Source organism: Solea senegalensis, linkage group LG19, assembly GCF_019176455.1.
Source record: "Solea senegalensis isolate Sse05_10M linkage group LG19, IFAPA_SoseM_1, whole genome shotgun sequence".
Classification (NCBI taxonomy): Eukaryota; Metazoa; Chordata; class Actinopteri; order Pleuronectiformes; family Soleidae; genus Solea; species Solea senegalensis.
The window spans coordinates 13,888,210-13,904,585 of NC_058038.1; the positions used below are offsets into that span (position 1 = coordinate 13,888,210).

Below are 16,376 nucleotides of genomic sequence, written 5' to 3' on the forward strand. Positions count from 1 at the left end.
ACATACACAAATTGTACGAGACAAACTCACGCACAGCTGGCTAATATGTAAGACCAACTTAAAGTCACATCATTCCATTCCAAATGCCAATGATCTTAAAATTGGATATCGTAACCCCCAAGGTTATCGCCGCTTACTTGGAACTGCAAACATGCGTGTCGACAGGCTGCAACATTTTCTCTGAGAGGATGACCCCGGCGCAGTCAATTGAGATCGGAGAGAGATACAGAGAAGTAAATCTAAAATTAAGTAAATAATAGTGTGGACATCTGGAATAAAAACACCAAACACACTTTCATACATAGCTAATTGCATTTCTGTTTGAAGGTGTTTTTTTTTATTTTTCTCCACTCACATTTTCCTGCATTTTCTTTTCAAGGCTTTTCATAGTGTTTCTCTGACGAGTTTTCTGTCTCATGTTTGTCTTAGTTATGATCCATTTCATCAACTGACTGCACTCATAGCTGCTGACATGGTAATGGCCTCCATAAACGGAACAGAGGTTAGTTGAAAAGTTGCGATGTTCTGTTTGTCAAACACACAGGAATATCTGGGCCACATGGTTGGTACTCTTGCCTTTGCAGCAAAAAGAGCCGGGTTCGAGCCCAGGTTGGAACAAGGGCATTTCTGCATGGAGTTTGCACGTTCTCTCCCACAGTCCAAAAACATGCAATCAACATCATGAGCTCACTAAAAATTGCAGGTTCTGCTTTAATGACAACTTAAGTTCAGAAAATGGCCATGTGAGTGTGTGTTTTTTTTTTAATGTATAAGGTCAATACTTAGCTTAGTTCTTTGTTTATGCAAAAAACCCAGATCTGATCATATGCCAAATTTTTTTATGTTAAAGTACTTAAAAATATTTAAAATCAAATTAAAATCAATCAAACATATTTGGGAAAGTTATGAACACAGTGCAACTCCACTTATCCGTGCAGCTCTTGGTTACCGTGCTCTGAAAACTTTGGCAACCACAGGTTTTGAATTTGGCTTGCAGTAACCGTTTTAAACACCGCAGGTCACTGTTGTACATATTTTACAGGCTTCCCCCTTTGAAGCTTGTTTGGGTTGATATAGTGTGATGTCCTATTCATATATGAATTCTATTTAATTAATCATGTGTTATATCAAACCCACGTCTTTATTTATTAAATTCTGCCTGCTATGCCCCCTCTTGCACGTTTTTGATAATGTTCAAATTGAATTGCCAAGAAAATCATCCTTAAAACTGCCTTTAAAACAATTTTCTTTTCCAGCATCCAGCATTTGACCCAGTTCTTTTTTTTTTTTTTTTAATGCTGGGCAAAGGAATCATCATCACCTCCCTCCTTATAAGGGTGTATATTTCTGCAGCAGTAAAATAACACAGTTCTAACCAATTGTTTAATACGTCAGCAGCACTGATCTTGCAGAGGCTCACATATAAGTCTGCATTGGGTTGGTGGAGGATGGAGTTCAGCAGGGGTGGAGTGCTCTACATGCATCCAGCCATTGAATTATTCAGTCTTATGAATCATTGAGTCACGAAACTCCTTTTTAGGTCCTCGCCTCAGAGCTCCTGCCTCACAGCTAACCACTGTTTATACATCAATCAGACAAACAATCCTGATACGGTTTGTCATGTTTTTTAACCAGGTTAAAATGAAATGTGGTTCCACTGCATGTAAAAACATACTGTATTTCATTTTACAGAACATGGGCATTTTAAAGTCTTTTCGTATGAATTGTGACCCTAACCCTAAGTTGGGATGATTCGTTTGTTTGCTGTCCCTTTTTCAATTGAGTTCTAAAAGTTGAATTATCTTCCTGCAGCTGGGCGTAATCGTGACGTGATTATAGAAGGGTGTCATCACTACTGCTTTATCACAGTTTTAAGCATCCGGACAGAGCCTACAACATTACTTGGTTCCAAAATGTGCCAATAACCTCCATCGTGGAATTTCAGTATTTCTCTGTATCATGATTAGGATTGTGAAGGGGAAAGGCACACAAGAGAGTAACGTCACACTTTGCTGCATTCAAATTTATGATATTATGGTTGTTAATTCTATAAAATCAAACCATACATTATCAACTTTAAGTTTGGGCAATTTGCTATATTTGCATCACATGTTTTCCTTCCCTCAGATGATGCAGAGGGATATTATTTTAGTCAATGACAAATGTAGGAGAGTTTACACAAAAAGACAAAGATGCCTTATCATGATGTATGTATACCATGTTTATCGTGTATTTCCATCTGCAGAATGTCTGCGATGTTTTATGCATGGCTTGCTCTCCACTGCTTCTTGTGCTGGCTGTGTGGAATATCAGGCTGCTGCTGCTGCTCCTCAAAGGCTCCAGCTCGTCAGGGTAAGGGCATCATCACACCCAAGTGTAAAAACATACAGTTGTGAACACACATACAAGGGCCTAATATATGGGGATCTCTTTGGTCAGTTTGCAACAATCTTCACTGTCTTGGCATTTTGTCACACCAGTTGTACAACACTGCAAATGGCTGAACAGAGAGACTTAAGAGTCTGGACTAAAGCCCCTTAAAACTCCCCTGAGCGCTCCTTCCCTCAGTTTTTGCAGCTCATAGGCTTAGTCGTTCCTTTTACACAATGTGATTTAGTCAAGTACCAGCTGTAGTACTTGTGGTACCTATTTGGACGAAAAAGCTGCATATGATGAGTGCTATATTAGAAGATTATATCTCATGTTGAAGAGTTGCCCATGCCCCTGACATTATAACACAGTTTATTCTTGGTCGCTATCCATGGTCCTGAAACAATGACACTACGGTTTGCCATGCTGCTTGATTTCGGATGTAACCACAAAGACGAAACATGATTTATTTGCCCCTCTTATGATTAATTCACTGTCATCTAGTTCTGTGCCTTTGGAAAAGCTGGGGAATTCAAATGTGTGTTTTTGCATGCCCTTGTGGTGGGCTCGGTCTCATTCTCAGCGCGTAAGTGGACACAAAGCAAAACGATCCCGTTCTGACATATCAGATAGACATTTAAGGCTGTGCTGTTATCGATTGGCGTTTGCGTTCATGCAGGGTTTCTCTCCTGTCTCGGTCTCTTGGAGAGGTGAATCAACTCTCCTGGTCACCCTTAAATCTGTACACTGTGTATGTGAATGATCATTTCCCATTCACAGGGACTGCTATTTCTGGACCCAGTCAATTAAGTCACATAATAGATTAAGACAATGTCCTGTGATGTGTTCGATTCTTCTTCGGGGGTTGAACAAAACTACTGTAGTATAGATGTATAGCCGTTTATAGCTGAAATAAAACCATGTATTTAGAGGCACATTGTTCAGAATGCTGAGGTTAAAATAGTGATATTTGTCCGTTTGCAAACAGTGTCCACGGGCCTTGCCTGCAGTAGCCTGTGTTCAGTTATGCCATTAAAAATATGTGTTTTGCCTGTGATAGCACATGATCGCACCTTGAACAGGAGCCACTGTTCTGGTGGAACAAGGAGGAGAGGAAAGGGGATAGGCGAGGAAAGGGGATAGGAGAGGAGGAAAAAACGACTCGTTTTCGGGGAGGGAGGGAAGGAAGGATGGAAGAGTGAGTTCTCTTCGTCCATTAATTTCCAAATGACTGTTGCTAAGAATAGCCTCCCCCTCCACCTTCCCTAACAAATACAGACAGAGTCGCGCGCGTTCACTCTGACGCGCGTATACTCACGCCCCTGTGTGAGCGCAGTCATTGTCAGCCTGGGCTGCAGTTTTGTCTTTGCACTAGCTGCATGATGCCAACAGCCCCCCCCTTCCCTCCACACACACACACACACACCTGGCTGAACACACGAAGTCTTCCTGAAATGGAAGGGAATAACAAACCACACACTGGCACCGCTGTACATGTCACTCCATCATCCTCTGCGCCAGCAGGCTGATTTTACGCATTACGTGAAAGTGATTTGCAGTTGGACGGGTCCATAACGTCCCGTCCAACTGGGGCAGGGCGATAACCCGAAGCGCCTTAAAATAAACAGGCGATAGACGGTGCCTCCATCCGTGAACTGTACGGTCTGGAAGTTGGACGAGCCGCGTGCGTCATGTGATGTGCTGCAGCCGCAGAACCCGCCAAGCACGCGACGGTTTCGCGCGCAGTGCGATTTATTTTCTTTCTTTCTTTATTTATTTATTTGTCTTGTCTCCGTCCCTTCACGGATCAATCCATCCTTTCGTCCGTCCGTCTGTTTGTCCCTCCCCTCCTCCCCCTGAGGCTGCCGGAGGAAGAGAGATAGGAGGCCGTGAAGAGCGCGCTACCGTTCTCCAAAGAGAGTGAGAGTGAGAGAGAGAGAGAGCGAGAGCGAGAGAGAGTGTATGTGTGTGTGTGTGAGAGAAGGACGCGTTATTGCGGACGTAGGTAGACCTTTCGGGGCGGGGATGGTGAGGGACTTTCTCGGCACAGCTGCACCTCGAACAGCCAAACCAAGATCATGAGAGGGTGTAAGACGGCGGAGAAGCGGCCGTTATACCCTTGTCTTTGACGACACCGTCCGTGTGTCCCTTCCTCATCTCCTGGATGGCGGCGCAGCCAGGTGACGGACAGAAGATTGCGGTCGCAGCGAAGGAGGACGCGGCCGAAATCGTCTGAGGCAATTATTTCATCCACGGCGCGAGACAACAATGACACCGACATTGCAAAGGGAAACGGTATTTTTGTCCCCCTTTTTTCTTGTCGAGTCGACATTATGCGTTTAGAAATTTGACTCGTTAATGTCGAGTGAATGAATGCAACACTGTTCCTGCGCTCAGGGCTTGTCAGAGCGCGCTGGTAGAACGGCAACGCCGAGGAGCCACATTATTCCCACGTACTGTAGCAAACATTGCGGATATTTCAAAAAATAAATAATTAAATAAATATCAGTAGTCGCCCCCCTAAGTCTTTGGTAACGCGACTTTTTTTTCCCCCAAAACAACAACTTGAACGTCAGCGCTTATGGCTATATGTATAGGCTGTTAATTATATTCAGATTCGTTTCTCACAATCTGATTTATTGAGGCCTGTGTGATATTTACATTGTCATTATACACGCCATCATGACAGTAAAGGAATAAATCGTTGACGGAGGTGGAGGAGGCTGTGGTGCGCTCTGATACAGGCATGAACCCCGGAGAACATGGAACATTCATGTTAACTCACTACGGTCTCCCCGTGATTTCATGTTGGGGGCGAATCTTGTGTACGGACACACGAACGGACCAGGACTGAGAGACACCACACACATCGCTGTAGTGCACCCTGACAGCCAAGCCAACCACACATTTAATTTCCTCACACCCACAATTGGCCGTTGGCTGAGACGGTACATGGGCGTCCTCGTCTGCTGACACCGACAGCTGCAGAACTGTGTTCAGCACAATCTCACAAGACAACCCGTTGTGCATATGAGACGTTCTGATCCGGATGGGATGTAATGTTGTGTGGCTGCACAGCTGAGCATTGGTCTTCTTCTCCGCTGCTTCGTGAAGATTGGCTTTCGGTGTCCAGAGAATGGCGCGGTTCGGAGACGAGGTACCGTCCAGGTATGGCGGAGGCCCCGGTGGAGGGGGCCCAGGTGGCCGCGGTGGTAGTAGGCAAGGAGGCGCTCACGGACACGTACACGGACACGGACATGGCCACGGACATGGCCACGGTCCACCCGGTGGGCCCGGGGGCCAGAGAATGTATAAGCAGTCGATGGCGCAGAGAGCCCGGACTATGGCCCTCTACAACCCCATCCCCGTGCGGCAGAACTGCTTCACAGTCAACCGCTCGCTGTTCATCTTCAGCGAGGATAACTTCGTGAGAAAATACGCCAAAAAGATCACCGAATGGCCATATCCTTTTTTCCCTGACATTGTACTGTGAGTAGAAGCTGTGCTGTGGCCCTATAGGATCAGGTAGGATTAAAGTGCAGACAGATGTCTGACTAAATGCTTCTGTAATTCCACACATCGCAGGGTTTACATTGATGCAAAATGACTAAGGTGTAAAATGCATCAACACGAGCCTATGAGTCATAGGGTGGCAGGGAATGCTTTTCATGTCAGCTAATTTATGGTTAATTAAGAGGAAGGGGACATGGGGGGAGGGAGGGGGGTTCTCTCTTTATGAGGCTGTGGATCACTGTTTGTTAGTAATTTAATGTCACAGTCGTTTGGCACTTGCCTGATATACATTCCCGTTGATTGTGGTGGTAGTGGTGTGTGTGTGCGCGTGCGCTGCTGATGTCAGCAAGTAGGCTACACTAGGTTAAAGGCCTCTTGCTGGTTGTTGAGGCATTAGCAGGCTGCATGCACAGGTACAATGGTGTTTGTGTGTGTGTGTGTGCTTCCATGTAAGCCTGATGCAGGTGTCTTTCTACTTCAGATCACATCAAAACACATTTAATCTATAAACAGTCCAATTTCACAAATTCCATTTTCATCAGTTCACATAAGGTCATCATTTGTCCTTAGACCTGCAGTTCAGGTAAGGTCAGAACTACCTTCACAACACAATGTTGTTGAGATATAGTGTGAGGATATAACACAATCTTTACTGCCATTGTATAAAATCTAGAAAACAGAGTGCTGCTCCACTGGTCAGTGCATGTTTTTATTTTATTTTTATTTATTTATTTTTAAACGTGCTGTAAAACCCCTCTATAAAAAATTAGAGACAGTCACATACATCGGTGGACCATGGCTACAAACAAAAATCTGCCACTACTAACAACAAATATATTTCCGTTAATATTGCACTGGTCAAATGCTGTTTATTGTTTGTAAGGGTTTTCCACAGCCTTAAGTCCAAAGGCAAGAAACTGTTACTGAGTTGTGTGGTGCCAGTTTTAATGGAGGGTTCTTTTTTTACACAATAATAGGTTATTTAATTTCTATTCCCTTCTTAGATGGATATTAGTGTGTGTGTGTGTGTGTCTGTGCGTGCGTGTGTCGATAGTGTAAATAACTGGCTGATTTCTTCATTCTCAGAATTTGTGTGTGTGTTTGTCTGAAACTGTGAAGGTAAGTTTCCGTGTGCTAATGACGGGAGCGGAAATTGGAGTAATGATTGTATTGATCCATTGTGATGCTTGAGTCGTGACATAACTACACGCACTAATTGGGCTGATGGGGTGAAATACAGGAGCTATTTAAACTGCCCTTCAATCACATCTATTCACCATTCTAAATGGCAGCGTTGCGTTACTGAGCGAGTGCATGCAGGAATGTTGATGTTGTGTATTCATATTCAATTGAAATACTGTCTAAAGTGACTCCAGCTGGCCATAGTGTGGTTAATTTTCATAGGAAGGGGTGAATTTATAGTGAATGTTGAGATGTTACTGAATGAAAAGCATGTGTGTGTAATGATGGACGAATTCCCTTTAGCTGCATGGGATTCGGGGTTCCATTAATGTGCATGCTGGCTCTTCTGTCATGCAAAGTACACAGTCAATGCAATAATTTGGTTTTCTTAATGTCATGTAAACTCATTACTCCAACTAACATACCTGGATATTGCGATTCATAGTCTGACTACTTGTGCATGTATTATACGCTTAGTCGGACTGGAGTTGGACTTGGTGTTTTACTGTTGCTGGAAATCATATGGCGGCGTCTTTCTTTGGACAACGCAGCACCCACAAGAGCCATGCTCCGTCTAATTTGTATCATGGTTCGCCGTTCGCTGTTTGTTTTTCTGGAAATTGATTCAACACGCACTAGCTTATAGAGAGATACAGTGCCCCCTACAGAGGTGGAGTCAGATGTACACGGCCAATAAATTGACTTTCTCCTCCACATGTATTCAAGTTGCCTGTCTTAGTCAGATTACGGCCTTAGCTTGATTAAACTGCATGTAAACATACTGGTTGTTACTGTTCTTTGACACATTGTCTGCAGTAGTAAAAGATCGAGATCTTAACATCTTCATGTAACGTAAGAAGAAGAATAAGGTGATTAAATGAGAGAAAGAGAGAGAGGGAGAGAGAGAGAGAGAGAGAGGGAGATGAGGGATGATGGTGGTGAAGGTCCAGTCAGACTTAGACCCAGAACACCAGGGCACCGCATCCGCCAGTGTTTGTGTGAAAAATAACTGTGAACACAAGTAGGGCCGTATGTGTGTTCTGTACTGTGTAAAAGTGTGAAATGAATAAGCTAAGCTGCGTTGCTCTCTAAATAGCTTTTTTGATATACATAACTGAACGTAGTTCATTGTAAGATTTCGGCGTGACTGTTAGGTGTGAATGAGTGGGACTAGTTTGGTTGTTCCTGATTCGGAAAGCAGCTGTCGAGGATGGTTTCATGTTATAATCAATTTATGCTTTCCCTGAAATGTGGAAACATCATTTTGTATGTATGCAGGACATTTGTGCAGTCTTTTCCGATGCACACCGCTGGTATTTCATACAATGAGTCAGACATGACAACTCAACATAATGGCTCTGTAATACCTCTCACAATTGGGAAGCTCATATTTCAATATTTGCTGAGTCTATGTCAAGGTACTGATTCTGATTTCTGAGGCTGCTCTTTGTGGTGTTGTTTTTTTTGTTGCATTGTAATAAACTGTGAGGTGAACAAAAAAAATACATATATATATACATATATATAAATATGTATATATATTTATATATAAAAATATATCTATATCTATCTATATCTATCTCTCTCTATATATATATATATATACATATGTATATATATATATATATATATATATATATATATATATATATATATATATATATGTATGTATGTATATTCTCTATAATGTGCTCTGTTGCAGCACAGCCTAAGTTTGTCATAGAGATGATATTATTACGTGGCTGAATGAAGAACCTAAGCAAGCTCAGGTTTTATATATAAAAAAGACATATTATACTAGCTGTCAATCACAGTGTCCACTCAGTATGTGCTGTGCTTTGGTGTCCATTTTCCTCTAAATGCAGAAATAATTTACAACATTGACATCATGTTCTATTGATGAAAAGCTGAAACAAGAGATTGGGACATGAAAATGTTCTTGCTTTTTTTCCGCAGACTTCCTTCAATTCTTTTTCAGTCGCCCCCTGGTGACTAACTGCCACTCAGAAATGGTATATCATGTAACATTTTGTGATTTAAAGTACTGCAACTGAGCTTAAGATAATTTTTTGTACACTCTCTGGTTATGTCTTACTTATTTTTAGTTGTAAGTGTTGTGTTGTTGTTGTTGTTGTTGTTGTTGTCGTCGTTGTTTCTGACTGTTTAATGGTCATTTAACTATTAATCTTGTTGCTGAGAACAGTGACAAAGCTCATTAAAAATATGAAGGAACTGATTGATTAATTAGCTCCTACAGTCACCAAGAGAGTGTTACGGCAGGTGCATGGCGATTTAGTGGACTCAGCTGAAACTGTTGTTCGTTTCACCGGATGTGTGAGTCTCAGTGGAATCACTGTTCAGCAGAATTATGACCCGCAGCTTTATTTAGTTGTGTTCAGACCCTGGACCCATGGGAATAAAATATAAATGTAACTGTTTGCTTACATCCACTTTTATACACGGCAGATGGATATTTCATTATTTAATTGGAATTACCACTGCATAGTTCAGCCCTTTTCATTTTAGTTGATAAATGGTGCACTCTTTTATATAATATCCGTCCTTTTCACCCTCATTCTTGCATCTAACAAACATTGTATATGTGCTGTGGCCACACGGCTCATGCTCAGCCTTAGCCAATGAGGGACTATTGATAGTAATAATAGTTTATTTAATATGTTTGATTTATTTATTTTTGTAAGTTGGTATTTTGAGGTTTTTCACCAGTAGTGTGGGTACTTTGAAGAGCAGTGTGATTTTATGTGGTAATTACTGTGTGACCTTCCTTACAAATCTGCTATATGCATGCTGCACAGGACAGTCTGCATCTATCAGATTAAGAGGGCGAGAAAAAGAGTCCCTAAATGTTACTAGTACCAATTTCATAAAGTCACCAGAAAGACTGGTCAAGTAAAGTGAGGAAGACTATACCGTCAGCATCTAGTTTTACACCTGGGCCAGTCAAAGGCAGCAACTGAGGCCCTGTGTTGTCCAGATGGACGGTGCTGAGTCTGTTATTGTGCTGAGGTTAAAACAACACCCTGTATTTCAGTGTTATCCACAGTGCCACGGGTGATGATTACTTGTTTGTCATTTGGCAGGAGAAGAACACTTGTAAAATGAAAATCCATATTTCTTATTATTCTGTTCACCGCTAAAATGAAAGGACTCGGAGACGATAGGCACGGGCCTATTCAATTCTATCTAAATCAACATTTAAGGTGCGGCGTGTAACTTTGGGTGATTTTGTTGTTGTTGTTGATGTTATTATTCGGCCTCTGTTCATGACCAGAAAGAACGTTTGTACAACTATCAGGCCTGATTGAGGGAGCGTTTGTTTGTGTGCAGCAGCACCGCAGTGGCAGGCGGAGACAAGAAGCAAACAGCAGTAGAATTCACTCATGGACCGTTGTTGTGAGCTCTTCCTTCCAATAATATTGGATAATAATACATGTTTGCAGCTGACTCACACCATTTGCACAATGCTGTCGTTACCGCTGTGCGACTTTACATAAAATGAATCACTTCCTGTGCGCAGCATGTGAACGAAACAAAGAGAGCGGGTCTGACAGACTCGAGCGGCATTGTGTCAACTCATTTGGCGTTAGTTTGAACGTAGCAGCCATTTATTTATTCGTATTTAAATCGTTCTGATTTCTGCCTTGTAACAAACGTGTATGTGATGTTGTATCATCGACCATGTTACCTACTTATCGGACAAAGAGACAAACATACACTGCTGCAGTATTATTGGGCTCTGGTGACAGCTTTTGCACTACTGTGTGAGCAGTGGGGCGTTCAGCATATGTAGCGATTGTGCTCCCAGGGTCTATATAATGTTCTTCGACATATATCATGTTACATGCAAGCGGAAAGCTGAGACTAAAAGTGTAATCTCAAAGGGCCTAAGAAATGAAATCCTTATTGGCTGTCCTTTTTACCTTTGACCCTAAATGTCCATTTGACCTTGGCAAATCCATAAGGGTTACCGTAAACCCTGTAACCCTACAGGGTTTTAATGCATCCTCTGTTGCTTCTGTGTAAATATAAATAGGAACCATCTCCAAATGTCGTAGTGTGTAACTCTGCAGGACAGAGTGTAGCACATTTGAACGTGGACATAGACCCACAAACAAACACACACACACACACACACACACACAAGATGCCTCATATCTTCTGCTGTTGAAAAAGGAGAGTAAGTCAATATATGCTCCAGCTATCTATAGTAAGAAAGTGTTCAATATGAAACACAATATTAGTGATTTCTTATTTTTTTCTTTCATTCTTTGTTTCTTTTTCTTCTTTTATGAATTACATTATGTTGAGGGATGTTCAGTTGCAGAAGTCATTTAAAATATTCTTGATTCAGGAGAAATGTGCGAAGACGTGAATGTTGCATAAGCCACATTTACTGTATGTTGGGGCGTGAATTTCCGTCCTTGTCTGATGCTATTTTACCCAGAATCAATGAGCGAACAAATGACCGCTCAAGACTTTTGAGATTAATCTCATGGCTCGGCTGTTTCACTCAGCCGTCACAATGAAATTGTGTGTGCATACATATGTATATATACATATATATACACACATACATATATAAATGTGTGTATATATGTATATATTTATATGTATATATACATACATATATAAATGTATATATATATATACACAATTTAATTGCTATATAATTTATAATATATATATGTATATTGATTAAAAGAGACAAATAGCGAGAAAGCAAAGGTGAACGAGAGTTAGATGAAGAGACACAGAGGGTGTTTTTAGGTGGTTGTGGAGAGTCTACGTTCACTGCAGAATCTAAATTATTTAGACTTAATATCAGCGTGTGTGTGTGTGTATATATATATATACTTGTATTTGTTACCTCTTTAGGAGCTTTTCTGGCATAATCACTGACCATGTCAGTCCTCATGGAGAACCAAAACCTGGTCCAAATGAATGCAGAAACTAATTTCTGTTCCGGGGGAATTGGTTAAGATTAAGATATGCTACTGTATGTATTGCATACAGTGAAGGCTGTTGGTTTATTACGACGACTTTGCCCTTTGAGAGGGAGTGAAAAAGTTAGTGCTGATTGTATATATTACCCCCTTTCACTTTCACATAAGTGGCATAGATAGGGAGAGAGGGAGAGAGAGAGCAGAGGGGGACTATAGAGATAGAAAATAAGAAGGAGGGGGAGAGTCAGTATAACAGAGACATTATACAGAGGGATAGACTAATGAGAAACAATGGAGAGGAAGAGAGAATAAACCTGCCTGTCTGCTTATAAATCATTAAACACAAGGCGGTGCAGAAACAAACTCTCAGGTTTGTTGCAGCTCTACCGCAGCCAGAGGACACACAGTATTGTCACAGTATTCATGATTTCTTACCCTATGTCGTTGTCATGCACTTTTGCATTTCATTCACTCGCCACACTGCATCGATTTGGCCTCTTTAGCCTTTTGTAAAGATATTGTTATGAATGTATTCATTTTTTTTTAAATTGTGATTTTGACATTTTGGGAGTACCTTGACAACTTCATGTCTTCCATTTAGTTTACTCAGAACTATTGGAGAAGTGCATGTGTCAGTGTGTCTGAACATGTGTGTGTGTGTGTGTGTGTGTGAGAGAGAGAGAGAGAGAGGAAGAGAGAGGAAGAGAGAGAGAGAGAGAGAGAGAGCCCTCTGGGCTCAATCTGCCTACCTCATACCTTTGACTGTCTGGTAATAAATGTGTGAATTGATCCGTATCCTGAGTCCCTACAGGCAGCCTCAGCAGGTTTGCATGTGAGCACACACACGCGTGTGCGCACAAACACACACACAAACACTCAAATTTGAACTTATAAGAAAACTTAATCTATTTACATTGTTTTTCTCCTTGTTTTTCCCCACACTTCCACACAAGGCCACACAAGGCCATTTCCCCCGCCCACCCTCTTCGACAAAAGTAACCTATTCAACAACCTGCATTTATTTTTTTAGAATATAGAGTCTGATATTTTCAATTGAATCCTCTGCAGGGTAATGTAACCAATCATCATCTGAAATATCTGTCCGTCCTCCCACCCTTCGTACACTGAGATGGAGGAACACTGAGGTAACCCAAGGTTATAGGAATCAACATGCCCCCATCTCTCTCTGTTTCCCCTCCTCTGCCTCTCTCCTGTCACTGTGAACTCAGTTTTGTTTTTTGCTTTTATTTGTTTTCATCTTAAAATCCTTTTTGCGATGTTTTTGTACGCAATGCGGTTAACTTTGAGGCAGATTGCTAACTTTTCAACTTACTCATCACACAGCACCTCAGCTGATGTTTTATCTGAAGGTAAATGATGTTGTAGATATGGATGGGTAGATACGATTTTTAAATAATACAAATATGGAATAGTTTGTGGCTGTGATTTCTATCCACTGTCAAGAAGAAAGGGTATTTAAAATAAACTTAGGGCGAGGTTACGTTGAGGTTAAGAGTGATTAAATGCAATTTAGTGAAGGGGAGGTGGAAGGGGGTAAAGAATGCAAAGCTACACTGTTCTCAGGTTGTAAACTGAGCTTCTGAAAATCTGATAAATGTGTTGCGTTTGCCATTTTCTTTTTCTTTTTTTTGATATACTGCGCTTATAACATACATGGCAATTGAGGCATGGAGGCAAAATCAATATGGGAACATGCTTGCTGCGTAGCAACTAGGGCATAAATCTCAACAGGAATATTGGCACCAGTTGCTACTGGCAAAATCTGCTGACTGGCTGAGTCAAACCCTGTGTGTGTGTGCATACGTTTCAGTCTTAGTGCATTATTGCACTTTTATGGACTTCCATTTTGAAATCTCTCTGATTTAAGTTAAGTTAAAAGTAAAAAACACAGGGGTCTGTATCGAGGTTGTTCATAGAAAGCCCTGTTCCAGTGAGGATGGAGAGTCTGTTCCAATGTATACAAGTTAAAACCAATTTAAATGATGCTGTATGTAAACAAACATCCTTATTACTATGGTTACCACCCTTTAACCTGTTGTAGTCACAGGTCATATTTGCTCGTCCATGCAGATTGCATTTTTCTCATTGTCTCTCCCTCTCTCTTCTTTCCATCTTTCCATTTTTTTTTCTCATTCCATTTTCTCTTAGCTGTGCATTCTGGCGCTTTATGAATAATTCAGTTTCTGTTGCAGGCTAGTTTGGACTTGGGGGCAGAGCTATTTCTGGCATATGGGATATGAGGAGAGAGAGAGAGAGAGAGAGAAAAAATGTAAAAGTGATTTTGATTTTGCGTGTGTGTGTGTTCTTAAGTCAGGTGTTGCAACTGTTACACATGCAGGTTAATCAGTAAGTACCGTCAGGTGTGATAAACATGTATAGCAACACACCTGCACCATGTTTCTGTACTAAAATGTCGCATGTGTTACACTGATACATTACACACAGATGTACACACACACACACAACAGAAGCAGCATCTTGCACACATGACAGCTTGGCTGTGTATGTGGGTGAAGAGCGAGAGGCTGTGGCAGGGGTGAGATAGAGACACAACATATGCCATATGGAATAAGCAGTGAGGAGGAGGAGGAGAGAGTGACTGTATACACACTGACTGATGAGGAATCAGAATGAGGGAGGCCAAGCAGGGCTAAACTGGCCTTCAGGCACTCCCATCTATTGGGCAGCGCAGCCCAACACGATGCTTAAGTCCCACAATTTGTTTTCAGCGCAATATTGAGAATTTCAAAAGCCTTTATCATCACAATTATCCCGACCGAATTATTTGCGATTAACGGTAGTATAGTGCTGACTGAATTCTTTTGAGATTCTGAAACAGGTGCAGCTGCGTGTCTAAACTCTCGGTGGTCATTTTTCACGCCGAAAGACGCAGCTCCCCATAAGAAATAGATCTCAAGCACTGCATGCCGGTGAGTTCGATTTTCAAGTCGCTCGCGGGAAATGTCGATGTTTTTCTTCATTCACGATTAGCACGATTCATTCATTTATTGTTTACTTGCTTTTAATCCCGATTAGTGATAATCTTTGTGTGTCAGTCTACACACAGTGTGGCAATGACAGGGGATGCAGAAGAAGCCCACAGTGCAAGTAAAGTGATGCGCCCTCATACGGCTGAAAACACCACACACATGCACACATTTAAAAAAAAAAAAGAAGAAAAAAGGTGAATTCTGCTGCTAAAAATAGACGTGGGTGTCAGAACTTCACAATCGTGGACGTGGTAATCCAATTATTGTTAATGCGTGCTCCGCCAACAGCCCTCCCCGTCTGACTGTGTCTGCATGTGCCAGTTTGCCTCCAGGTTCCAGGAGTATCGCTCCAGTAAAAGACATAGATAAGCAACACATAACTTACCACAGTTCTTAGCAAAAAAGCAGACAACTCTCTCTCTGTGTGATACTAGGGATGGGAGGGGGGTGAAAAAAGTAGGTCATGGAGAACGCAATGTTATGCTAATTAATCAGAAGTCCACAGGGGGGCGATAGAGGCCCCGGAGATCTAATAATAACAATGATATTTAACTTCTATAAAATATACAATGACTCTCCAACCTACGTTTTGTGTCTGCATTACAGCGCACTTGTAATGTATGTATTGTTCTTAAGTTTCTATCTTTACGCTGGAGCAACTGTAATAAACCCAATTTCACCCAAGTATTTCTGCTACTCATCTGATGATAGGGAGGGAAACCTTAAAACGAATATCTTTCCCTGAGAGTGGCGTTACTTCCTGACCTAAACAAGAGCACCGCAGTCATAAGAATGTTTAAAATGGCGTTACGACTTACAGCAGCATTGTGCCTGCAACTTACAAATAATTAGACGTGTTTAAATCCCGTTCATTTGATCAAATCAGTGCTTTGCTGACAAGAAAATGAAGTAATCATATGAGTAACTGGCCAGCAGAAGTTACGAAGCAAAGAGACGACTAAAGAAGCTTTGTTTTTTTCTTAAGAAAGCCCGATGAGACTGAGAAAGAACAGTTAGTCATTTACACCACTGTCACAATAGATACAATAGAGGAAAATGTGTGAGGCGTTGATGATTTTGTCCTCACTTCTCTGGCTTCATTCGTTCGTATAACTGCAAAGCCAGGCCCACTGTGACGTTTGAAGTTCATAATACAGTGTTCGGCATTATCGATCCACCATTTTCCTTGCAAAACATTACGAGGGAACACTACATTATACAGTAATTGCTGTTTATTAGAAAGAAACCAAGTTTCCAGTTAGTGAGTGCCAGAGGGAGAAAGGCCTGGGCCATCAGGCTTTGTTTTATTAATAGAAAAACTAGCACCTACCCAAAC

At 41.5% G+C, this 16,376-nt stretch overlaps 1 protein-coding gene across 30 annotated transcripts in view; it reads left to right on the forward strand.

Moving 5' to 3' along the window:
- The first annotated feature begins 4,891 nt into the window (after window positions 1-4,891).
- Window positions 4,892-16,376, forward strand: part of cacna1aa (calcium channel, voltage-dependent, P/Q type, alpha 1A subunit, a) — a 70,383-nt gene continuing 58,898 nt past the window's right edge. For all 30 annotated transcript variants that reach the window (XM_044050501.1, XM_044050504.1, XM_044050521.1 and 27 more), the window contains exon 1: window positions 4,892-5,832. In XM_044050501.1, the coding sequence (XP_043906436.1) occupies window positions 5,507-5,832 (326 nt within the window). In that variant the 5' untranslated portion in view covers window positions 4,892-5,506. The remainder of the gene's footprint in view (window positions 5,833-16,376) is intronic.